The sequence below is a fragment of the Chanos chanos genome, chromosome 2, assembly GCF_902362185.1.
Source record: "Chanos chanos chromosome 2, fChaCha1.1, whole genome shotgun sequence".
NCBI lineage: Eukaryota > Metazoa > Chordata > Actinopteri > Gonorynchiformes > Chanidae > Chanos > Chanos chanos.
In genome coordinates this window covers 14,387,074-14,413,703 of record NC_044496.1, presented here as the reverse complement: position 1 = coordinate 14,413,703, position 26,630 = coordinate 14,387,074, and the positions used below count along the sequence as shown (strand labels likewise).

The 26,630-nt window shown below is 36.7% G+C and overlaps 1 protein-coding gene across 1 annotated transcript in view; it reads right to left on the bottom strand.

Moving 5' to 3' along the window:
- The window catches only part of luzp2 (leucine zipper protein 2), a 191,675-nt gene that overhangs the window by 134,167 nt on the left and 30,878 nt on the right, over positions 1-26,630 (bottom strand). The window contains exons 2-7 of the mRNA XM_030794231.1: positions 11,457-11,568; positions 10,223-10,293; positions 9,004-9,085; positions 6,371-6,433; positions 1,298-1,360; positions 611-673 (exon numbers count right to left, since the gene is read on the bottom strand). Of these exons, the coding sequence (XP_030650091.1) occupies positions 611-673; positions 1,298-1,360; positions 6,371-6,433; positions 9,004-9,085; positions 10,223-10,293; positions 11,457-11,568 (454 nt within the window). The remainder of the gene's footprint in view (positions 1-610; positions 674-1,297; positions 1,361-6,370; positions 6,434-9,003; positions 9,086-10,222; positions 10,294-11,456; positions 11,569-26,630) is intronic.

Here is a 26,630-nt window from a genome sequence, read left to right as displayed (position 1 = left end):
TACATATTGGAGTCCTCCCACTTGCTTTCACTGGTAGAGCCATGTCTCGTGAGCTGGTTTTAAACGGTCAGTTGAATAAATAGCATTTGAAAAGACATCTTTTTGAAATATAACTATGAAACTAATTATTAGATCAGTTAACTGGGATACACCACTCTAAACTAGCCCACACCTTTTGAGTTTGACAAAGGGGTCGTGCCAATGCAGGGTCTTAGTGCAGTGGTACACAGAGTCAGATATAATAAATACATGAAAATCAAATTAAATAAATAAATAAATATTTTGTCCATAATTATAATAAATAGTGACTCCTGCCACTTTTTTCCGAGCAGGAGAGAGACGTGATGTGAACTGAATTTCTAGATGAAATTTAACATGCAACACTTGTAAAACATACAGTATATGTGCTAAACATAATGGCTTGTAGGGGTTTTGAGCAGATTTCAGACCTTCTCTCTCTCTCTCAAAGGTACCAGTCTGTATGCCAAGCCTCAGGCAAAATTGAGAGTCCTGGAAAAATCACCTTCATTAAATGGGCTGAAACACCTGTTTATTCTGCCTGCATTGAACCAAGTAACAATTTTAAACATCCCTTTTGTTTGCATCTTACCTTGAAAATTAAATCCTTTTTGCCATACCTCAGCTCTTTCAGTTGTGCCTGGATTTTTTTGGACTGCAAAAGGAAGATAAGAAAACGTATGTTAGCTTATTCAAATAGTAAAATTGGCTTCAGAACATGTAGCTGCGTTCTCTGAACCGTGGGGAAGGACATTTTGTGTGCTCACTGGGCAAAGCCCTAACTCAATGGAGAGACTTTCACTGAGCAGGAAAATATAAAAATGGGTCCTTCAGAGCATTGCAGGTCCTGTTAAATTTGCCAGTAGGGACACACACACACACACACACACACACACACTTCCCTACAATTTTTTTAGGAACCATGCTGATTGGCTGACGTTTAGGATTTTCAGTACAATATTACCTGTGTTTAGTGTCACTGTGGGTTGTTGCATTTGTGTTTGTGTTTGTGGGTGTGGGTGTGGGTGTGTATGTGGATGCAGGTGTGAGTGTGTATGCTTGTAGATTATGTAGTGTATTTGGAACAATCTGTCAAAGCAGAAAAACAGAACAATACAATACAGGATTGTAGTCTGAAGGGATTCATCTTACTGAAAACTGACAATTCAGGGACAGAAACATTTGAGGCTAAGGGAATGGATGGGTTCACTTATGTTTGCGCATTTGTGTGTGTGTGTGTGTGTGTGTGTGTATGTGTGATTCTTTGAGCATAACATACCTCCTCTGCATGCATGTCACACAACTTGTTTCCAGAAAGAAGTTTATTCTTCAAACTTTTATTCTGCAGGGGTACAAAAACATGAAACAATGAGGTACTGCAGTATGGCTAGATTTATCATGGTGATGACAACAGAACTGATGAGCTTTAAAATGGTCTACTAAGATGAACTTCATAATACTTCACTCCAATATCATTCTCCATGAAAAAACCATTTTGTCATCTGTTTTCAAACAATCTCATTCTAAAAGAATTTTTACAGAGGCTGTCAGGCTTTTTAGATTGCGATATGTGGGCAAGTAATTGTTTCACTAATTGTGAAATTAAAAGGTACAAGAGACTCTCTCTCTCTCTCTTTCTCTCCCTCTCTCTCTCTCTCTCTGTGATCCTGATTGCCCTCTCTTATGGCCCAAGCTTCACTGCCTCTGTGACCAGTACACACAACAGCATGCCATCACACCAAACAAACACCAGGTTCGAAGAGTTTTTGCAGTAGCATTCGTACCATCTGGTTACATGTCGATGAGAATCAGCTTCTACGGAGACCAGATCACCTCAGAGGGTTGTTCCTGCATGAGACTAATATGCATTCCACCCTTTCACAAACCGTTTAGGGCAAAAGAAAATGAAAATAACCTGTATGACATTACCGAATAACTACGTGTATTGAACCTGTAATCCATCATATAGCTGTAAAAGTGCTAAAAATAACCACTGGCTGATTACCCAGCAGTTAATTCTGAGGCTGGCGCTGAACCCTAAACCAGCCGCAATGTTAGAGAAGCTGTGTTTGGTAACACTCAAAAACAGAAAATGCTGCAGATATGACTAGACTGATATAATTTTACTATTTCTTTGCTGGAAAAAGCTATTTGAAGTTTTATAAACTCAGTTCTAATTAACACCTCCGAATTTTCAAGGAGTGTCTCGCTGTAGGCAGATCCCCTAAGGACAGCAGCACGCCTCGTCGTTTCCAATCCAGATAAAAACTTTGCCGTTCTCAGCGGTCAACTGTCATGCAGTCAGCCATCATGTAGGCAATCCATTATGTCATCCTTAGCTCGTCCCCGCCTGCTCGTTTCTGCGAAGGTTGATCTCTCCTGGGGAGATCCGTGCAGCTAAAACTCTCTTCTAGCACCGAAACTGAGTCCTGCTCACGGCCTCCTGTTATTGTCTGCGAGCCCTGCCCTAACTCTAGTCTCATCTAGGCTGGGCCTGCTCTTCTCTTCTCCCTTTCCTTCCCTCACTGTCATGTAGCGTGAGTAACTCCATCAGTAGCCTACAGCATTTAGATCGCTTTCTTTACGGTCATTCTTGATAGAGTAGCCACTGCTTCACGTTTCATACAGTTTTCAGTTCTATACGAAATGCGGTGAGGCTGAGGCTGAGTTGCTGTTTATTACTATTTTTTTCAGTTTTTATGTTTGGAGATTTTGGTGTGTGTCACTGTCTGTTCCTAGTTTGCTAGGTCTTCTGCTTGTAGTTTAGAAATTTCTGTATGTGCCCTCTGAATCCATCTGAAGCCCATTTTATTTAATAAGAGATTCATTCTGTACCGTTTGAATCTGATTGTTGTAATAAACGTTGACAGTCTTGTCTCTGTACTCTGAGTATGTGATAAATCATTCCCTAGTTCACTGAATTAGGTGATCCAGCAACTTAGTTATCTAAGGAGAATTACATTCGAAGATTATTGTTGTACCATACACAATGATATCATTTAATACTTGTTAATGTTAACAAGGAGTTATTTCAACTATTTTCCATGTGCTTAAAGCCCTTAGGTAAAAATGGAGCTGCCTATACCTATACATCAACAGGGTTCAGATCATCAAGTAAGGTTATGGTTGTAGCAAAGTGATGTTAGTATCCAGCCTAATATTTAAGGTGCACTATTTCTGACAAACAGACTTCTTTTGGGACAGTTTTGAAAAACAGTGGACTAAAATGCATTTTCTGCCATTAAAAGCTTTTATTTACCTGAGTGTCATATGACAAACTGTACTGTGTAATGAAACTGACATAACCAAAACAGACTATTTCTTTAACACGATAGCATGGTTCATTAGCACCTGTGGTAGCAAAAGAGCATGACTGGAAGTTAAGAGAGGCTATTGCCATGAAGTGAAAAAGACCGCGTTTAGCACAATTTCAATAATATCCTACAATGAATACCATTATGTGAATTAAACCTCCAAGGATGGATTTTTTTGCTTCAATAATCATATCTTTCTCTGTGTTTTCCCACAGCAAAAATAAAATTCACAAGCATCATCAAATAAACATACAGAGAAACAATAACAAGCACAGAAACAAAATCTTGCACATAATAACAAGAGCATGACAAACTAAAACATGTCACAAAGACATCTGACGCTGTAGAACACCAGGGTCCAACACAGGACTGCTTAATGTTGACACAGTTCAACTAATGTTATGTTATCTGAAAGAACAAAGAGTCACATGAATGACTATTTTAGAAATGAAAACCGAAACGTGAACCTGTGGGAAAAAGCTGATAATGAATGTGCTTCTATAAATGTTAATTAATTTATTTATGCATTAAGATTCATCCTATTTGTTATCATCAACACATATTATAGTAATAAGTAATGTTTATTTAATTATGAAAGTGCTATGCCAGTAATTAACAGCACAAGCCACTGTGCTGAAATGACTTGTTGGCAGTGTCATGTGATTGCAGGTATGTTGATGTCATGAACAAAGTTTATTTAAAAATTGCAACATGAAATAGCGTTAGTGGACTGACATACAGCTGGATTAGGATATTGTTTTCTGAAGGTTGTGTGTGCTACTTCAGAAAAAAGGTTGTTTTATGAGTTCATCTGCAACTATTTCTGACATTTGCCTCAAGTGCATTGCATGCAGTGTAACCGTAAATCAAGTGAGCCTTGTGAAAAACTCCAGCCAACCAGGCTGTCACTTCTGATTGCTTGCCTCGCAACTTCTGTACATGCACAAGTGAAGGCTTTCAACGTACTCTGCACTTCCTGCTCTTTTGATGCATGCATCACCGGGATGGCTGGTGCACATAGCCCTCCACTTATGCTGGATGCAATACAGTGAATAATACACATTAAAATATGTCAATTATTGTCTCAGAAAATGTAAAATAATCTCTTACTTTTATTTAATTATTTCAGGTGTGATGGTAGCCTACTTTATCGCAGTTAAAATATCGTCTTAAATTTCTGCTTCACTATGATAGCTTGTTAGACGTTTTAACTTAATCAAAGAGTACTTGTGCATTTATACTGCTCTCTGTGTGTCTCCAATAAGATGAGAGCTCTCAGACTGGAGCTTTTGAACAGCCAGAATGGTGTTGTTGTTTTTATTATTTTTTTTTGTTCGTTTGTTTTTAATGATTTATTAATTCATTATAATATATGCATTTTGAATACTGCCAAATCAGTAAAGAGAGTGAAAAGGAAGAAAATACTAGAAAAGGAAGGAAATTAAAAAAAGAATCACAGTAGCTCATCGCCTGTTACCGCTTCCCTCCAACACATAAATAAATGTCTACTTTTCTGGAAAGAAGGCAGTGGACAAGTGTGACACACCAAGTCCAAGATAATATTATATTCCTAAAGATTCTTGAATTAGCTGTGGATTTAATGGTTCAGAATGAGATCAGTCTATCAATAGTGCATCAGAGTAGAGCTGAATCTTTTGTGAGGTTATGAAAAACACTGTAGTATGAACCCTCTACAAAGAGTGTCAACTAACAGCTCTTACATTTCACTAAAAACATAGCCTTTGACATCTAGTGAGTCTTTACAGTGCAACTTAAGTTGCTTAAGTTTACTATACAAGGGACTGCTCTGTCATACAAGTCACTCTTAAATGAATTAAAGCATGGCTAACAGTCAGGTAATATCAATGAACTGTATGTAATTAGTTTAATCCATCATCCAAATGTAGCACCACATTGTTTACAAATTAAAAACTCATGGGTTATAGGTCAACTATTAAGGTACTAATACAGACTATTCTAAAGCTGTTTTGGCCTTGATTAGTATGTAAGCAGTTCATCTGCAAAACAAATAAGCACGTACCTCACATTCACAGAGACACAAAACATAGGGAAAGAGGCAGAGGAATAGAGAGATTAATGAAGCAGAATAGCATTGCCATGTGATCCAGTGAGGTGGAATTGGCTAGGAATCAAGTTCAGACACTTGCATCCCCATTTCTCACTGACTAAAGGCCATCAGCAGGGCTTGCTAGGGAAATGGCAGCTATCATTAAAAGTGACACAGGCCACCCTAGAACAGAACAGAAGTGACACAAAGATCCTCCCAAGCACATGAACCACAGTGACAATTTGTCAAGTGAAACAAAATGTCACAGAGGCAAACATTTGTTAATCTTGCACACAAGGTTGGTTCCCTTGAATGGGTTTTCATATCTTCTGTGGTTGTTGAATCAGTCTTGTTACCCTTTCAGTCACAATATTATGACGGATACAGCTATTTCGACTTAATTTCACTCTTAAACGCATTATTATGACATCAGGTTATTCTGTTGTCTTCTCTTGAAATCAGGAAGAATTGAACTATGACCTGAAGCAATTAATGGTTATGGGCAATTGGGAGAACATTTTTTTAAGCTTTGATGACAAATCATTTACCACCCACACTTGATGCGGTCATCATTAAAATTACATGTGTCTATGCTAAAGGAAAGATGAAGTGAAGTCTATTCAGGGGAAACTATCATGAAACCATGGTTTTAAAAAAGAACGTCAAATTGCCTCCCTCTCCCTATTCTCCCGCAAGCATGAGTCACTAAGGAAATACAACTGGAACTGACAGAAAAGACTTAATAGATTTTGTAGCCATAATGCAAGGCGCACTGTAAACAATAGCCTTCCAAGAGACTATAAAGCACCAAAAGACAAACTATTGTCATGATAGTAAACAGTACACAACATGTCCAATTTGGTCCTTAAGATGCCCTGCCATATAAATATTACATATTTTGGGGGATTTCCATCTGTTTGACTGTTGGAGGTGAGCATTGATGAATGATAGAAATGAGTTTCTACATTACCTCTTGCTGCAAGTCTTTGATGATCTTGGTCTTTTTTTCCATTTCCATTTTCAGGAACTTTATCTGATTTTTTTAAAAGGAAAAAATAAATCAAAACATGTCTGTAAATTAAATATAAGACACACTAATGAGAGGGAAAAAAAGGTGAAGCAGAAAATTAGGGAGGGGACCTTGGTCATTGTTGATTTGATCAAGGGTCATTGTATTTATACAGAAAACAGTCATTTGGGACAAGTTTTAATTATACATTGTATCCACTGGATTGACATTTCTGGATTGAACACAAGGGGTCTGGAAATTATCAGGGGCATTACAAATGGTATAGAAACTGGCTGAACATAAACAAAGCACCAGAAGTTGAACTGGGAGTATCTTGGTTGTTAAGTGGAGTTACACAGCAAGTCAATGTAGTTATGGGAACAACATTCTTGAAGAGCTTCAGCAAAACACTTACGAAGTGTGAAAGACTGGGGACAACGTGTTTGTTTACTGAAACATAATTTTATGTTCATTTAAAGCTTATTAACATGCAGAGGAAATTTTATGTAAATGGGATGATTCCCATATGGTCACAATGTATATTTCTGAAAGTCATATTGACTTTCACTTTTTTTTTCCTTACAGGAGTGCAAATTAGCAGATGCCTACTTCCACTTCAGTTTTGTTTTGTGTAACAGCCTGGTTGCAACCTGTGTATTATTTCACAAACTGGACCAAAAAGAAGGGCTGTTAAGATCAGTGTTACAGAACTACTACAGTGCATTTTTATTAGGCCTCAATGTAATTCATGATTTCTCTGTGATTCAGTCAAAAAGCTGGAGGTAAGAACACAGCTAACAACATTTATTCTAACAATGAATTAAGCGAAGAGAGCATTGACTTGTAAAGTGTGTTATACAATGCTGGATGAATTACAGTTGGAATTTGGAAGTGAACGTTTCCTGCACAGTACATGCTATGTTTCTATAAACAAACAGAATCGGGAGTGTTTACATCCCTGAGGGTGAAATGCAGCATTCAGTCAACAAGGTGTTCTAGTATCATTCTGTATTTTGAATTCATCCTGCTTAGCCTAGAATGTCAATCTGTCTTAGCTCATACCATCCTGTCCAAGCTCAAGCTATAGCCTGCACTATGGAATGAGAAAAAAAAAAAAACAAGTTCGAATATCAAATAGACATAAGCATTTGTGTACATTATCTTAAATTTCTTATTGCTAAAATACAGTCTGATGTTGAGTCCAGCCTAGGACAGCGGGAAGAGCATAATGTATAAGCACATATTGTTCAATACACTACCACTGAGATTTTCATACGAAGTGTGTGCACTTAAAAAATGGTATAATTAACTACTGACAAAATGCCTGTTTTAACTTGAATTTGAAGTGTTCGTTCAAGGTTGTGTGAGTACAGGGTAAAGTCAGCTTAGACACAGGTCTTAAAGCCATGAATTTGTCATTTGGACAACAGTTAGTGTCAATTTGGTGTTGAACTGCTCACAGGGGAAAAAAAAGAATAGCTAAGACTGGTGAAATGCTAATTCAATCCAGACATTCATTTTGATTCAAAACACGCTTGCAGAAGCCTCTCTCATCTGCAGTGAATGCAGTGAGGGAAAGACACATGGAGAGAAAGTTTCAACATGTTCAGCCGAAGAGGTATCTCCCACAGTTTTTCATAATTAACAAACTTTAGACCTACAAGAATATGCTAAGATTAGAAGAAAGCCTCAGTAGCCTCTCTGTGGCTGTCTGTGTGACATTAATGAGGCTCCCCATGTTGACTCCTAATAATTAGTCAGAGGAGAAAAGGGAGGAGGATGCTCATAGCAGGGTCCATGCAGACACGGTTTTAGGAAAAGCTGTTTCACAGTAGAGGTACATAAGATACCTATATGCTTCTAACAGATATGGTCTTTTTGATACAGATTGGTCAATCTACAAATATTGCAACAAATTGTTTCCTTTTTATAAAACATTTTAATTAAATTTTGTTTTTTCTTTCTTTCTTTCTTTCTTTCTTTCTTTCTTTCTTTCTCTCTGGGGTCGAGGGGTGGGAGAGCAGAAGTTAACATTACAGCTTAGTAAATGGCAAAGAGTTATCTTCAGTTGACATGCTAGTTGAAAGCAAAAATATTATTTCAATGAGAATAGAAAAATATAAGATTAAGGAAAATATTAGGTTAAGATATGTTAGAATGGATAATGAACATGTATTGATGTGATTTTTATTTAATTTGATTAAACATTAATCATTTATATTTGTAAAATGTCATAACACCAAACAAAATTTGAATGTAGAGAAAGCATGTTCTCTAAACTGTATAACAATATGATATGCTAAAATTACAGCTAGATTTGAAGCATTAATAACATTTTCTATGCTGCGAGACAGCATAATCTTAAAATGCCCAGACTGATTTTAAACTCACTCCACACATGAATATTTATGTAGAGGAATGGGATCAGATGGATAATACAGAATATTATCTTTCTGCTTCATACAAACGTTCATCAACGATATCTTGTCACCATGCCACTGATGGACATCTGGTGTTGATTTGGTGTTTGTGTGTGTTGAGACAGGTTTCATGTGGTTTTGATGATTCTGTATGTTTGGGGTTTGTTGTCTCACCGTAGCCTGCTGTTTCTCAGCTTTCTCTTCTGCCTCATCCAATTGCTTCTGCAAAGCTGTCTGAAGAGCCTTCATCTCCTCCCTGAGAAAGAATGGCTTACAGTGAACCTTCACGCCACAGCAATGAAATCTGTTGAGTCTTCCTGTCTCATTTTGACAACATGAACAATAAGACAAAAACTGTATCTTTGGCTTAAGGATTTGCAAACACTCCTTGGCATTTTAGCAAATGTCTGTTACATTATTCAGAATTGCATTATGTTGCATAATTGAGACAGGACAGCCATAAACACCAACTGACTAACCATCGTAGAGAATGTGTTTGTAATGTTCAAAACACGTACTCTGCCTATCCAGCTCATATAAGCATTATCGATATAGCGATATAAAAGTCATAGTTGCATAAACTTTTCTCTCCCCAGTATTGGATTGTGGATGTTTTTACTGACAATAATGAAAAACAAACGATAAAAAACATATAAAACATCACTGGGGTGGCACTACCAACAGTAACAGTATGACGGTATAATGGTAGTGTTCAAGTTGTGTTTTACAATGGAAATGACCTTAATAGTGACATTCTTACATGTTTTTCTTTCTTCCTTTTTTTTCACTGTATTTTTATTTTCAGTTGTCTATTGGAAACACCATTGCTATTATGATTATGATTATGATAAATAGTAGTAGCAGTAGTAGTAGTAGTAGTAGTAGTAGTAATACAGTAAAACTGGGAGACAAAATATTCACTCTGAATTTCTTCTCTCTTCTCTTTGATTTTGGTGAAAAAATAGAAACCATTATACACCTGACACTGGGGAAATTGAATTTTGTCACTCACGTCTAACATGGCTGACTCTAAAAGGATTCAGTCAGTTGTGAGGAGAGCATGTGTGAAACTTTTCTAAGTACTGGGTGGTCAAGCAGAGGACAATTTGCCCATATGCCACACAGGTAAAGGGAGGTATCACTGAAATCTCAAAACAGAGGACATTGCTCACTGACAAGTATGCCTTTCAACTGATGAACACCAAAGAGGAAAAGTTAGAATTACATCAGTCAAGTCAGTCATACCAGAATTATTAAGTCACTCAATGCTAACAAAAATAGCATACAATGTAACTTCCTAAGGAAAGTTAAGATTCTCAAGTACATTCTAACTGAATTCATGATAACATTTGTTCAATGTGAAGAGAAGAGAAGAGAAGCAAATTCATTTTACCTCTGCTTGTGGCTGAGTTCCAGGATTCTTTGTACATCCTTCTTAGAAATAGCATCATCGTTCTTCAGTGACTGAGAAATGGATAGAAAGAAAAATAAGACGAAATGAAAAACTGTGTGATCCAAACACCCAAACTATGTTGACTGGGAAAAAAGAGGGAGTTTAGTAGAAAAATATTCTCATGCTAAACTATTTGTGACAAAACAGTTAAAAATCAAAGCCATGGTGTGAAGGAATTTCAGTATTATCTACTGTTTAAGTGACACTAGGATGTGGTAACTACACTATGCAGTGAGCAAGTATGTGATACTCTAGGGTGAAACAAGGCTACAATGAAATTTGCACTGCAGCTCAAATGTGTTTTTTGGACATACCAGCAGAACCTGTTCAGTTTCTCTCTCTCTCTCTCTCTCTCTCTCTCTCTCTCTCTCTATATATATATATATATATATATGTATAAATGCAGTGTGCTTTCTTCTTGATAACTTTGCAGTCTACATAGACAGTGGATGACACAGTTCTGCTTAGGCTGATATTAAAACATTTGTTTATGGGCATTTGTGTCTGCACTTTGAAACTGCACTGTGGTTGGTGTGACAATGTCCGTTATGGCCAAGCTGGCAGGAGTCCTCAGCTAACACCCAGCATTCCTCTGCCAAGACTACAAGCCCTATCAGGCAAAGTTCAATGATGATGAGCTGTATCCTGGGGATATCTAATTATAAAAATAAACAATCTAGATAATAAATCAGCCTCAGAAAGTTATCTGGTCCCATATACATAATTAATCACTATAAAAAGGTTTTGTTGATTGCGATTTTACAGTAGGCCTACTACCAAGTCTGTCTTCACCCCTGGCCACCCCTGGGTTGGCAGTTTGGCAAAGTGCCTAGAATAGAAAGTTGCCCAAAGCATTTTCTGTCAATGGACTGCTGGCCAGGTAAAGTTCAGTGTTTCATATCCTCATCTAATTCAGAGTTATGTCATTTTACCACTGCTGATGGAGAAATGTTGTTATTTACTCTTATCCAGAAGTTCTGCAACTTGCTGTAAAGCGTACATTCTTAAAAAAATATATTCTGTGAACCAGAATGATTTCTTTGGAGAGAACAGATAAACAACTTCTTAAAGCGTTTTTGATATTATAGATTTTATTAAAATATTCATGCAACATGTTCTTTGCTGTATTATAGCCAAAACTGTTGAAAGTTACCTGAAGAAGGGAGACTCTTACCTGAAGGTTACCCTTTATGCTGTCTAGCTCCTTTGATGTTTTAGAGAGCTGTCGTAAAATTCCTGTCCTCTCACTGAAAACCTCCTTCAGCTTCTTTTCCAGCCCATCATAGCTAAAGTAAGAGGAGAGAAAAATAGTGATTCATTCTGAAGCCTCCTTGGAAAATCAATTTAGTATGCTATCTTATGGTTCTCCTACTTGGAATATTTCCAACCTGGAAATAAGAATGGTGTTCACTAGTGTACTAGTATTTGTTTTCACATTATTATTTATTGATTCATTCCTTTATTCTTTATTGTTCACTTGTTCACTCACTTTATTATACATTTATGTATGCTGATTAACATGTCTTAAATCATCTAAATGACACTTCTGTCTAACCACATCAGTCAAGTATAGTGAAAACATTCTGTTCAATAAAAGCCTGTGATGCAGTACTGAAATAGTTATTACAACAAAATGCTTTGGCTCAGATATGCAGATATGAACTGTACATTCAGTACTGATAATGGATCCTAATATTGCTTCCATTTACTACTAAATTTGTTATGTATCTCTCACAGTTTCTCTTTGTCTCATTGTGTTGTGCCATTAGAAAATCTGTCTGGTTTTTGTCTGTCTTTCTTTCATTTTCTCATCCTCTCTCTCTCTCTCTCTCTCTCTCTCACACACACACACACACACACACACACACACACACACACACACACACACACACAGCTATGTTAGTGTCCCATGCTTGTAGGCCAAAACACAGATGTCACACATGCAGAAACAAACCATTAAAAAAAAAACCCTCAGCATTCAAGCATTCATCGCTGATAAATCATAGTACCAATCTTTCAGAGTATAAAAAGGAGTGGTTCACAAAGAATTGTAAATATGTTGTGAAAGATTCAGTTAAAAAGTCAGATATGGTCAGTTTCCTAGAACATTCTTCTTAGCCTCCCATTGAGCCTTATGTTAGAAAGCATGTACATCATCCACCAAAGCACAATAACACATAAATCAGGGGGAGAAAGTAATACTATGAAGAAAAAATATATAGCATACCATAACACATCCTTTCCATAAACCTCCCTCAGCACGACATCTGTGAAAATGATCAATGCCATATACTGAAAGGATGTGAGATAGAAAATAAAATAACCTTGTCTTCCAGACTTATGCATTACCCAGTGGATTTGGGCATGTCTAGTCCAGCTGCATACAAAAAGAGTGTAAACCGAGTCCAGCTAACTCACACAGCTATCTCAGCACTAGACACAAGCATGCAGTCCGCACTCTGCATCCTGCACTGTAAGTAGTACATTGTTTGTCAACGTGTAGGATCATTAATTGTGTACTCTCCTCTTTTAGCATGATTTCTGTAGCAGCCTCTTGAAGTGAAAAGATTTTGGTGGCTGACTGTGTTCTAATGACAGTCTGATAAAAAACAAAAAACAAAAAAAAACAAAAACAAAGTTATCTGACAAACATATGTATAACTACCCAACACTTTTGACTACAACATGCATTTGCCACTGATCAGTACTGATCAGAGTATTTTTTATTTGTTTATTTGTTTTAATTCCATTAACAATTATTATTGGACTTTGAGCATAATATCAGTGTTTCACTCTGCAGTCATTTGTGGAAATTATACACGGTTATATACAATGTACAAGGTTATTGACCTTGGAACAGCCTTTGTATAATATTCTGCATTTGCCATGCCAGAGGGAAACAACTAATTTCAAGCAACAATAATTCATATGACGTCCCCAATACTATCCCTTGCATTATGTAGGTCCCTCTCTGTACATGGAAGGAAAGATAAGTTTAAGTTTTATGTCTACTGCCAAGTTTCAGTATCGCTATTTGCAGCTGACCCAGTCACCTAAGGGGTAGGTACTCAGCTTCAGTGAAAAGCACATAAATGTTGAAAGGACACTCTGAACTCAACACAAAGGCAATGGCTCAACATGACTCTTTTTTCCCCCACACGTACAAAGGGACTAATGCTAATCACTTCTAATGCAGACTGATTATTTTACATGAAAGAGATTCTAGTTCAATTCAAAGTTAACACGGAGGCTTCCGAGAGCAGAACATTTTTCAAGGGTTTTGAATGTCTTTACATTTTTTTCTGGTATCTCCTTTTTACCACTTTCTCTGTCATGCATGTGTTTGATTCCATTTCACGGAAGATGTTTGACATGAAGCTGTCCTTCCAGCTGTGACACTGTCTATTTCAGGATGGCACTTTATTTAATCAAGCTCAGCGAGCAAAGTCTAGACTTGCCAGAATTAAGCTTGGCTGCCTGCAGAGGGATAGAGAGGAAATTGGTTTTCAAGCTAATTTAATATCTGGAATATGTTTTCTTGCCTGCATTTTCCCTTCACATAAAATGTGTGGCCAATATGTAGAGAGCCTTTCAGTTTTGTTTTCTGATTCATGGTTCACACAGTATAGCCTTGAAAGAATTCATGTTCTTGTTTTGCTTGTTGCAGAAAGCTCAGAGCAGAGTTATGACTGGAAATAACTTTATCCAGTCATAACCGGGACGCTATATCCAAATAACTCTGAAATAACTTGTTGTGAACATCCTATTGTGAGATAATCCGAGCAAATTTCAAACTAACGGTGGCTAGACAGCAGTCTTTGAATTTTCCTGTGACATGCACCAGCATGAAGAGTTCATATTAATGGGATAGTCTTATCACCACAACTGTTTAGTCCATTTTCAAAGAGAATTTCTGGGTTTTTATAAATGTTAAATAGAGCAAACTCCCAATAATCTGCTTATAGATATATCACAGTGAACTTCACATATTGGGTGGAACCAAACAGTGGCTTTAAATAATCTAATCCTGTGGAGCTGAGCGCTGCTTCACAGAGCAGAGTGGGCAGTCATTCAGTGACAAAGGATCTACTCACAAGTCACAGGCTAGAGCTGCATACCAATCAATTTAAAAAAAAAAAAAAAAAAAAAAAAAAAAAAAGGAAGATAGGAGCAGACTGACTGACATCATGAAATGACTCAAGACCAGTGCCAAGTGCAATTAGGCATGTCCTCTTACAAATCACATCTAAATATTGAAAAATAATCATTCGAAATGGGTAGGCAGATTAACAAAGTTAAAAGAATAATTTAAGTTTTAAGATGAAATGAATGTAGATATGTTTTGCAAAAACTACAATGTTTTTACTCTACCCTGAAATCTAAGATAAATTAGAAATAATGAAGAGATATGCAATTATATTTTCAGTATCCATACCCCTGCATCAACATATTTGATTTTCCTTTGTCTTCTTTTCTGGCACTAACTATCACATGACTTGGTAAAGCTTAACACAAAAATTTCATTTGATATTTCTACAGTCTTCATAACAACCATTTCCCGTGGCTTCTCAGTTCACAGGATATGTGTGTATTTTTAATTAGGTTTGTAATGATGTTATATTTATGGATTATCAGAATGATGTGGTGAGTCTTTCTTCCATTCTGAAGGACAGGAAACCATTAAAAATAAATCCTTTTCCATTACCCAAAGATACCTGTATTGACTATGGCACAGGTCTCTGCAGATAAAACATATGAGAAAGGACAGCAATCTGACAGAGCCAGGCAAGACAAAACAATGACCTTTTGAGTTTAGCTGTGTGAGGAAGAGTAAAGAGTTGCTGTGGGATGGTTCAAGCCCCCAACCTCCAAAAGCAATTTTCAAAACACCAGATACGCTTGTGCTCATTCGAGCATTCATGGAACACAGCCCAACAGAATGTTACTTCATGCCAACCCAGTTCAATTTATTTCTTCTCCATCATTAAAATGAAAGACAAGGCATTTAAATGTCATGCACTGCGACTAACAGCACATAAAATCCAATAACTGCAGGGCTAAAACTGAGAGGTGTCAGTCAGCACTCTACGTGAGATTAAACTATGTAGTTAAATTAATGAGTTTAGGGGTTGGTCTTCTAAAAATCATACAACATGATGATATTATAAATGTCTGAAAAATTATTTTGTGTACCGGCACTGCACTGGTGATATGCCATACATCATGGACTGAGCTGTAGCATAGCAACGAATGTGGCAGTCTTGACTTGCAATGCTTCCAGAAAAAGACATGAAAACAAAAGCAGCAATAAATGAAAAAAGTAGTTTAATCTTAATCTTAATAAATAAATAAGTTCCATTCTGAGACACACATAAATTAGACTTTTCAGTGGTGGCAAAATTGTACTTTCTACCCACTCATGTTAATTAATGCAATTACTTTAAGAACCACACTCTTTGGATCAGGTTTTGCATTTTGACATTTGAATATTTAAAAAAGTTGAAGTTAAAATGCTGTTAGGACAGCTGTAGGTCCTCTGATGTTGTTCTTATGTAAAATTTACTTGAGTATACATTAATCTTCTAACAGTAGTTGCTGTTAGATCATGACTGTTGACACCTACAGATGTTTTCCTCCATGCACAAAGCCCAGAGCCTCATGCTGCCTTTGCATCATGTGTTATAAGTAAGGGCCCTTTGTATGAGAAACATGGCACAAAGAATATAAAAAACCCAGGGGCTTCAACAGTAATGCACAACAATAATAGCAGCATATCACATGAAAATATGCCATTTTAAGTCCAGACTGAAAATTCTTTAAATGGAGGTTTCCCAATAAGATTAGACCAATATCTTTTGCCTTCTGGCACATGGAGTTCCTATTTAATGTTTGTTATTATCAGTTGCATATTTTTTTTTTTTCTGTGAGTAACTATGTACAGTATCAGTCAAAAGTTTGGACACACTTTCCCATTCACCTGAATGGTAAAGTGTGTCAAAGCTTTTGACAGGTACTGTATGTAAGTGTACATTTTTTAAATTCAAAAGGGAAAAAAAAACAGCTACAGAGTAAATTTTCTTCTTCTTTTTTAAGAAGAAGCAAATATATCTTTTGTAAAAGTAGTGTATCCAAAACGACTATTTTCTAAAGATATTCTAACCGCACTCCCCTGCCCAATTCTCATAGACTTCGGTTTGGTTTAAAATCTTTGGTGAGTCTTTTGTCTACCCTTTGATATCAAGGAACAGCTGGCTGGTGCAGAATTAAATGAGAGTGCTTATCATTAGTGCCCAAAAGGATTAGATGTACATCCAATGTTTTCTCTAGGGATTTTAATTTCAAAACCAAACAGAGAATTCATTCTCCATGTTTAGGACCTTTGTGCTTCAAACAAAGACAGGACCAGTCCCTGTGATTGCATTAAAGTTCTGACTCCATTACAAACGTAGTTAGTGGCAAAAACAATATTAAAATTGTATACTTGCATCTGGAATTCATAAAAATAAATTGATCAATAATGATAATCATTATCATCCTCGTTGTTTCAGATACGTGCTCCAAGACATAAGCAAATCAATTTTCACACACACGCACACGTGCACACACACAGAGTGAGAGAGCGAGAGAGAGAGAAGCAGACATAGAGAGAGAGAGAGAGAGAGAGAGAGAGAGAGAACAAGCTCTCTCCAATCCTAATAATCGAAATGTTAATACTGGAAAAGCTTCTCTAGAGTCACATATATCTGTTTGTTTCTCTTGTAATCTTCAGTTTAAAACTAGCTCATGCGGTTTGGAGAACATAATATGTATCTGGCATCAGTCTCTTTTCTGGCATCAGCACCATTTCCCCCTTCTCTCCCTCTCTCTCTCTTTTTCTCTCTCTCTCTCTCTCTCTCTCTTTCTCCCCCTCTCACAAGTAAAAGGCCACAGTCTCATTGTTCTCTAGATGCTCTCTGCTCTGGGAGGTTTTAAGCTGGTTCATCAGTCATTTCACATTACACAATAATAATACATCAATGAATATGGATAGCTATTTCTTTGAGCTGAGCTTAGTTAAATGCCCAGGGGACCATTATTAGCACTGGCACAGTGAAATACTGTATGTTCGAAATATATTCATTAATTGTCTGGAAAATGGCATTACTTGGTGATTTGTAAAAGCCGATGCATGATAGTAATCGTGGGACAGGATTATTTGGCATGGTTTCATTTTTTGTCTAGTATCAACTTCAGTAACAACAGCAGAAGTAAAATTATACAAGACCATTTTTTTATGCAATCAGTAAACCAAAAGTAGAAATTATTAACAATTAGCACAATTCATGTAAACCACATACTAAATTTAAATTATTCTAGATATGACAATGAAATGAGAAAATGTCAAGTGATGGATTTCAGTGTATAATTATACACCCTATCAGAATTCAGGTATTCTGCGTACCATAAACATGTGTTTCCTTTTGCACTCTTCTTTGTAATGCTACACTGCAAAAAATGATTTGTTGTTTTAACTTAAAAAAGTGAGTAACCTGGTTGCCTTAAAATTTTAAGTTCTATGAAAATCATATAGTGAGTTAGCACAGTGAGGCACTCAAGTTGCATCAGATAAAGATAGTACGTTGATCTAACTGATATTCTAAATCAGACGGTGTTCTATCAACTAAAGATTTTTAAGTAACGCAACATTATCTTTAGTTAATGTGACTTCAAATTAAACATCGTATCAACTCATTTGAGCATGGAGATGCATTGAGCTAAATCAACAAACAATACATTTGTACTTGTACATTTGTAGTTGTATTAATGTGTATTTTTAATTTGTTTTGACTAAGATCTTACTCAGTTTAACTACATATAACTTGTTGTATTAACATTTCAAGAAATTTACTTGGTTGCCTTAAATATCTTACTTCTCTTAACTCATTGCTTAAGTTAATATGACAAAGGCCCTTTTCTACACTGTAAAAAAAGGATTTGTTGACTCAACTTAACCCAGTAAAGTCATCTTTTTGCTTTTACTGAGTTATGTCAACATGTAGTATCAAGTTTATTACACTTAAATCAGTTCATACAACTTGCAGTTTGTTGACTCAACTTCCTGTATCAAATAATTTGGACTAGAAAAAGTTAGACAAGAAAAATTAAAAAGACATTGCTTGACCTTATTTTGTCAAATTTGTACAAATGTGAATCAGGTTTGCTCAACATAAAATACCTCCCTTTCATCAGTTCTTTGCACAGTGTTTTTTAAATTATTTATTTATTTATTTTTACAGCAGCAGCTCAATTTACTTTCTCACATCTGAAATTTATCCTCTTACAGACATATTGTAACAGTCACACACACACAAGTTTAGTAATAATGCAGTTTACCAAGCCTTGCTTATTGGAAGCCGTTCACATACCATGGCATTGCCTCTAATATATACCAATTTATGTATAAGGCTAAACTTATAAAAGTGACACCACTGAGACATAGCCATGTGCACTAGTAAACTTCCAAACGGTAACGTTAAAGTCAGTCCCTGACACATTTAAGTCATTCCCTGAGTAGATAAGCTGCAGATAACAAGCACACACATGAAACACATTACAGAACAGTAATCTTCTTAAGCAAGAAAAACTCTTTAACAAACATTACTGCACAACAAAATTCCACTTCCCGGATGCCCTGTATAAACCAGGAAGGAACAGCAATAGAACTGTATGTTCAATCATCGTTAACAAGTACATTTAAATTTAGTCTAGCCAGTTCATCAGTAGGCAATGCAAATTAATCATCTAGTCTCTGTCTCTGACAGCCTGTTACCACAACTTTTGAAGCATATTTCATGTTTAGTTTGGATTTCAGAGTGCGCAACACTGTGCATGTGGCAATGACGTCATATTACGGGTAACAAAAAATGCCGAGGCTGACGTATGTTCTGAAGTTAACTGAACCAATTACTATGAGTTTTCAAGTCTTTTTTTCAAGTTGGAATTGTTGTAATGCATCATATTTTGTTGAAATGTGCAATGAGTTCACTCCGCTTGATTGCCCTAGTCCACCTGACTAAAACTCCAAATCCTTTTTAACACTGTAGGTGGTAATATAGTGCATGTAATGTGTAATGTAATCGTTTCAACATGCAATTTTTAGTTGAAACAACAATATTGCTTGTTCATTAAAGTTACAACAAAGTTGACGCAATGAAATCTTAATGTTCCTTGTCGTCTGGACAATTTAATAGAATTTAGTTATATCAACCAAAAAAACAGAGTTGAAATAACTAAATCCCAAGATCATTTTTTTTTTTACAGTGTATGGGCTTCAGAAGGCTTATATTTGTGGTGTTGTCTCTCCTCAAGCACATCAGAGTGTCTGCAAAAGTGTCAGGAGTGGAAGGGCGCTGATGGAGGAAATAATGGTTTCACAAATCTTGAATGTGTTGCACTTTCCATTATGGTCAGAAGGACAAGATGTCAAAGGAAGGATCAATGGCCACTTAAAGCCATACAAAAGCATGTGTCAGAGTTTTCACATGTAGAAATGAGAATATTTCTTCTAGTAATCTGGATGTGTCACCACAGAGGTGTAGTGGTCTAGAGGTGTGACACATCTGCTCAGGAAGAAACTAGGGATAACAATGAGTCCTTGTTTGTAAGGTTTTGCTGGTCAGCACAACCTTATATATAGAATATCTGCAGAAAGATTTATTTCAGATTCCTTATGCTAACACAAAGAAATATTATCATTAAAGAAAGATGTGAAAATTAACTGAAATGGCAAAACATTACCAGTGGTTTGAAAAGAACATTTTTTTTTTCTCACAAATACTTCTGTAAGAATTTTGTAATACAGAATAGTCATTCGGTTCACTCACACATTAATGCTGATCCAGTACTTTATCAAATGTATTGCTCCAGAAGGCAATGGTCTCATCTAGACAACTTAAAAATGGTGGATTGCATTGACAACATCAGCTCACGTAATCTCTTCCACTGTTCTCTCTATTTTCACATCACTGAACACACAAATGGGCCACATTAAATGTGCAATACCTGTGCACCACTGATAACCCCATTCCCCTTCACCTAACAGCTATTCACTGTGATTTCACAATAAACCAGTCTAGCTTTCAGCTGAGAGAGTGTGTGTGTGTGTGTGTGTGTGTGTGTGTGTGTGTGTGTGTGTGAATGTAAATTGTGTTTAAATTTCTCAGATACTTAATGGAGATTATCCAAAGGAATGCACTGCTCTATTCTTTCAGTGAGCTTTGAAAAAACAAAAGCAAAACAAAGCCAAAAAAAAAAAAAGATGCTTTATGATACATTAGACAACACATTGCATGCTGACCAATTTATCAGTATAAAACAGTTTATCAGTCAGTCAACTGACACAGCAACTCTTTTAAATTCTGAACATGATTTTTCTCTATAAATGAAATAAGTATGCAAAAATTGATAGGAGAATCTTTGTGTTGTCTGGAGGGCACAGCAAGATGAGAGACAAAACAGAACCAAGCTTTCCTGAGAATGTGTTTATCATGAACTGAGAAGATATTCTCAGTAATTAGCATAATTTGAAACTCAAATTCTTTGCTCACAGCTTGTGCAACAGGACTTTGTCCAAAGTTTCTCTACTTTTGATTTTTACATATATAAAATGAATGGAGGTCCTAACAGTTTAAAATGCTGGTAAAATTTTGGTAATATAAAGAGAGACCAAATGGTCAATAGGTGCAGGAGGAGCTATTTCTCCTACAAGCAAGATAGCTACATTTCATTTGTGGTTCAGTGATGCACAGTTTGTCAAGGCTGCTAGATACTGTCAAAGCTACTAGTCTTGAGATGATTAGTTTACAACAGTACTGCAAGATCTGACCTGGGGATGGACCACACAGCTTCACTCCTTACTATAAAACTCTCTCTGTGCCTCTAAAACACTCCATCCAGGAGATGTGGGGAAGGATCTTGCATCAGTAGTGACTTAAAACTAGCTCTTTTATTAGATTAGACAGGCACTGGTTTGAAGTCATACTTGCTTAGGAGCTGAAGTGACGCATGTGTCTCTCTGAATTAGGTTCAGTAGAATCAGCTGTGTTCCTTAGCTGTTGCATGTTGAGGGCTGGCTTCCCTTGCATTGACAATATAGAGGTCAAGCATTCCCTTCTGCCTGCCTTCGTAAGAATGAGTTTGGGTTCAACAAACGCTCATAAAGGCATGTATTCATTTGCAGACATAAATACATAGAGACGCATTAAGTCCGTCAACAAGTTGGTCACTCAGGAACCTTGAACTCAGGCGCTCTTCCCTGGTTATTTTTAGATTTTAATCTTTTTTTTTTTTTTTTTACTTTGACAAGGCACGTCTGCAAATCAGTTTTAAGCACATTAAAGGTAAAATGGATGGTCAAATAAAGCATTTCATAGTCCAATGAAATACCACATTGGAAAAAAAACTGACTAAATTTCAAATAATTACCATTCACATAAGTATAGCTCAGTTTTCTTAAGAAGGATATAGTATGAACTAACAAAATGTGTAGATTTTTTATATTTTGCAGGTGACCGCTACTAATTTTGCCTACTCATTATAAGAGAGCTTAGTGTGTCATATTAGCAGGATGTATAGCAGAGTATGACTAGCTTTTATAGCTTAAATATCAACTAACTATGCAGGTTATCTGAATTGTTACAGTCCAGCTCATGTATTTGCATAGATTTGAATAGATTAGATCTTCAAATGGTGTTGCCTACTATATCAGCCATCAACTTTCAAACATCTCACTGATTCAAGCATGGGAGTAACTAACCAAGTCAATGTACTTTGTGACAGTGCTTAGGTAGTATATTGGCAGATCTGTACTCTGACTGAAAATCAACAAAATAAACAACTTTCACTTTCTACTTGACAACATCTAAAAAAGAAATATTATACTTTACACTCCAATGCAGTTCTGTGTACAACTGCGATTATCTCTTTCATTTTGCAATTTCATCTGTAAGCCATTATTTTTTTTTTCTTTTTCTTTCTTTCTTTCTTTCTTTCTTTCTTTTTTTTAAGCTTACTTTACGTTTTAACATGTTGTAGCTGGTGGAATGCATGTGGGAATACAGAGACAACTGGCTATTTTAAGCATCCCTGCAGTAGGACCTAACTAATGTGGTCATACACAAACAAGCGAGAGTGTGCTTGTATACCTAGTGTGAGTGCATCAGTGCATCACCAGTGTGAGTGTATCAGCTAGCAGATGTCAAAGTGGCGCCAGAAGCTTCGAAATGGCAAGGGAGATGGCAGCAGAAAGTGACTTAGCCACCAGTACTACCAGCACAAATGATCCCAATAGTCTTATTTAAAAGAGTGACCTTTTGTTTCTTGATGTGATATCGAGACTGGCTAACTCAGATTGGAGGTAAACCTGTACTTATTAGCTGGTCCTTTTTTCCTCTGTCTTTCTGTTCTGGGGTCTATCTTTCTGTTCTGTCTGTCTTTCTGTTGTGCTACAGCTGCCATACCATCTACTGCTCTAGTGAAGTCATCCAGGCCATCATCAGATCATACAAAACTGCAGTTTCTGCAATACTTTTGTCCTCTAATCTCTACTTTGTATGACCTTTGTTCAGGGCTTGAATGGCATCTGTCACTTTGGAGAAAAGGACTACTCTCACTTGTTGACACACCTGAAGTGTAAGGGGTGGCTTGGTATGGTTGTCAAAATCTCCTTTGATTGTGTATATCTTTGCCCTTTTGTTTTCCAGTACATTCTTAACAGTTTGGGGTTTCAGGGGTTGTAGCACAGTTGTTTGGAGTGCATGTACATCTAGACATGAGGCACTGGTCCAGACTGCTTGCCTGCCCTTCTGTTCATACAGAACATACAGTGTTTCATACAATATTTCTCCACATCACAATGTCTTTTCATACATCTGAGCCTTCTTGAATGAACACGATGACAAGATTCTTCTCTTGTTTGGCAGCAAACTCTGCATTCCCATTGGTTTACCTGTTACAGGGTAAGGATACTTTTTGTTGGAAAACTCAAATCCCAAAGTGTTTGAACTCCATGTTGTTACCTTTGGGGCGAACTAGGGTCCAGCATTGGAATTCCCGTAAATTTATAACAATGTCTGGTATGACAGGTTTGCTAAATTGTTGTTTGCAGCATTCAGTGACACTGCCAGCACAGCTTGTCAACTTGTCCATCTCCCAGTAATCGGAGTAGTGGTCTACCATGATTACAAAGCTGTCATTCTTCCATGCCTGTTTTGCTCCAGGGATGACCAAGGATACTATGCAGTACCAGTGGTTCCATTTATTGTTTTGGCTGCTGTGTGATGCACGAGTTGCACCTGGAGACATGATATGTATGGCCAGAACGTTATAATACCTCGTATTTGTTTGTTGCTGAGCAGCCGCTTTATTTTCTTGAAGGCTTTATGTTGAGGTAGCCAGGCACATAGTGCATCATAGTCAGTGAGGCATCCCAGTGGTCACATACATCTGAAAGATGGTGCAAGAACTTAGTCCATCTGTATCTGCCTATGTGAGTCCGGAATGTTATCAGGTAGCTGCTTTCTTCATCAAGAAACACCTGCCAGTGTCCATCCTTGGCATCCAGAATGGAGAAGATCTTTGTTTTTGCCTGACTTGGGAGAATTTCGTCAACAGGGAGTATTTGAAAGTAGAACTTCTGCAGGTCAGTGCACTTGGATCAATGCAGATTCATAGCTTCCCTGTTTTTTTGGGGGTTTTTCACAACCATCACGTTGCTTCTCAACTGGATCAGTATGTGACCCTGGTGATGATCCCTTTTTTCACCATGGACTTAGTGGCTTGGATTATTCCCTAAGAGGAATGGGTTTGCACCAAGTGGGCTGCTGAACTAGTCTGGTGGAATTGTCAACAGTTAAATGAAGGTTGCCAGGAAGACACCTGAGGCCCTTACAGATGGTTTCAAATTGTTTCAAGATTGTGCATCAACAGAGAGAGGTGGTTTTTGAGACATCTGTCTGACATGGAGCATTAAGTGATAGGAAAATAAGTGCCTTCAAAAATACACCATCAAATCTCAAACAGGTTGCATTTCATTTTGTTAACTGTAGTATGTTTTTTTTACTGGTACTTCTGAAGACTTGGGTGCTTAAAAAGCATGATGCTTTAAGACTTTGATTCAGTTTGTTTATTCCGTGGGTGGGTCCTGGTATTTCTTATTTTTGCTGATTGCTCCTCTGGTTTTCTTGTCAGTCACCGTGATGTCCAGCCACCTTGTGGGAATTTTTCTGTCGGTTCAATTTTCCATGTCTCACATGATTATTAGCCTGTTATTCTCTGTCACAGCTTCAGGCTTGTGCAACCATGATTTTCAAAGGGAATTGTTACTGTCACAGATGCTCCCTACTCTGTATTGGCAATCCTCTGTTATCCAGTTTATACTCATTATTATTATTGTCATTATTATCATTATTATTTGTAGGAGCTATTGAAAGATAATTTAACCTTAACATCTAATTGATTCACTTATAAATACTAAAAAATGTAATATGTACATTTAACATCTGTACATTTACTATGTGCAGTTATTGTGCCTTACTAAAAAGGCTTTGGTTGAATCACCTTGATGTGTTTTTTTATAATGTATGAAGAGCAATAAAACACACTGTAACACTAATAAATTCCTTGTGTTATAGTAAAGGCTCAACTTTAGCAACCCAAGGGTTACTCATTTTTGCGCTAAACAATTGGCTGCCAGCTTTTTATTTTTGTGACTTTTTTGGCAGACTTGTCAAAGAGGTTGAGACAGTTTGGCATGCCTGAGAAGGCCTTTAACAGGTTCTATGATGTTGTTCACAGAATATGTAATATATTTAACATTTGCAAGGTATCAGTAGTTGTCACTTTTTTCTTCTCTTCATGGATCTCTGCAAGAAATAATAAGTTATCAGGGTTATGATTGAAGGAGAATTGCTCTTTGACTCTTGCAGGATCACTCTCCATTCAGACTTTCAGCTACCCACTGATTCTAAGCTAAGCTTATTATGTAAAACACTGCACAGCATGCACACCACATCCTTGTGCCTAAAATCACATTGACAATCCACTTCATGCTTTGGAAAGCCTTTTGAAAGCTTACCATGTCTGGCTTTCTACTTTGAGGACAGACATAAAAATCTATTTTACACATAAAAATCTAATGGTGAGTCTTACCTCTATGACCATAACACAAGTATGGCTGCTTGCTAACCAACACTACTGAGATTGAGAATGAGAAAATAGGACAGTTCTGCAACTGATGTTTGAACCTGAGTATGTGTTACTCTATTGCTCAAGCTGATAATATTGATACACTAACAAGTAGAGCTGAACAGCAGAGATACTGTTGTATTTGTACATTAGATAGGCAAACCACCGATGAGATATGCATCCACATGTATCCATGTGTAACCCACTTTCCTAACTTTTATATAGTGCCCCTCCTAATCTTTATAAAATTACTTAGAAAGTTTTTGTTGTTGTTGTTGTTGTTTGATCAGTGTGAATGCAAGACACTATGTGAGAGTATTTGAGGAATACCCAACTACATCTGCCTCTTTATTCATCATGATCCTGTGGTAACTTGTTGGATAACTTCAAAGACATGTAAAACTGTTAATGACCTAAATTATATGAATAATATTTTGTACCATTACAGAGAAACTAGAAGCAGATTTGCATTGATGTCTTGGCAACCATTTACCACTCCAGTGATTCAGGATCAATTTCATTACATTCAGTATGGAAGGTGAGCATGTTCTAAGGGTAATTATGACACACATTTTAAAATTGTTGACTTTGCTGCTTTTATGAAATGCATTTAATTTGTGGTGGTCTGTAAGGGCATAGATATTGAGTTTTTTCCTCCCAGTAATGTGCTTCTTTTCTTCTTTTCTTTTCATCCACAGCCTCACCACAGAAACATTTTCTGCCTCTGAAGAGTCTATATTGATATTCAATAATAGCATTAAAGTTATTTATATTAGCTCCAAATGCACAGAGAACTTCAGACTGATAAGGGACAAAGTAAATGCTATGTCAATGACATTACCTAGCTATTTCTGTTGTGGTCCAAAGTTTGGGGAAGAAATTGTGAAATTTTGCTTTTAAAATTTGGAAAACTTTCAGTTTTTTAACAAATGCAAATTATAACATTTTCAAATCTGCAACAGCCACACAATAAAAAATTGAAATAATAATAAAAACGCAGCTTTCCATATTTTATTGATTCTATTTGGAGCTCGATTTACAGCTTGGGCATTATAATATTTCTCAAATTCATCTATTCACATCTAGAATGTGGCTTCATCAACACCACATCTGTTATTTGAACAAT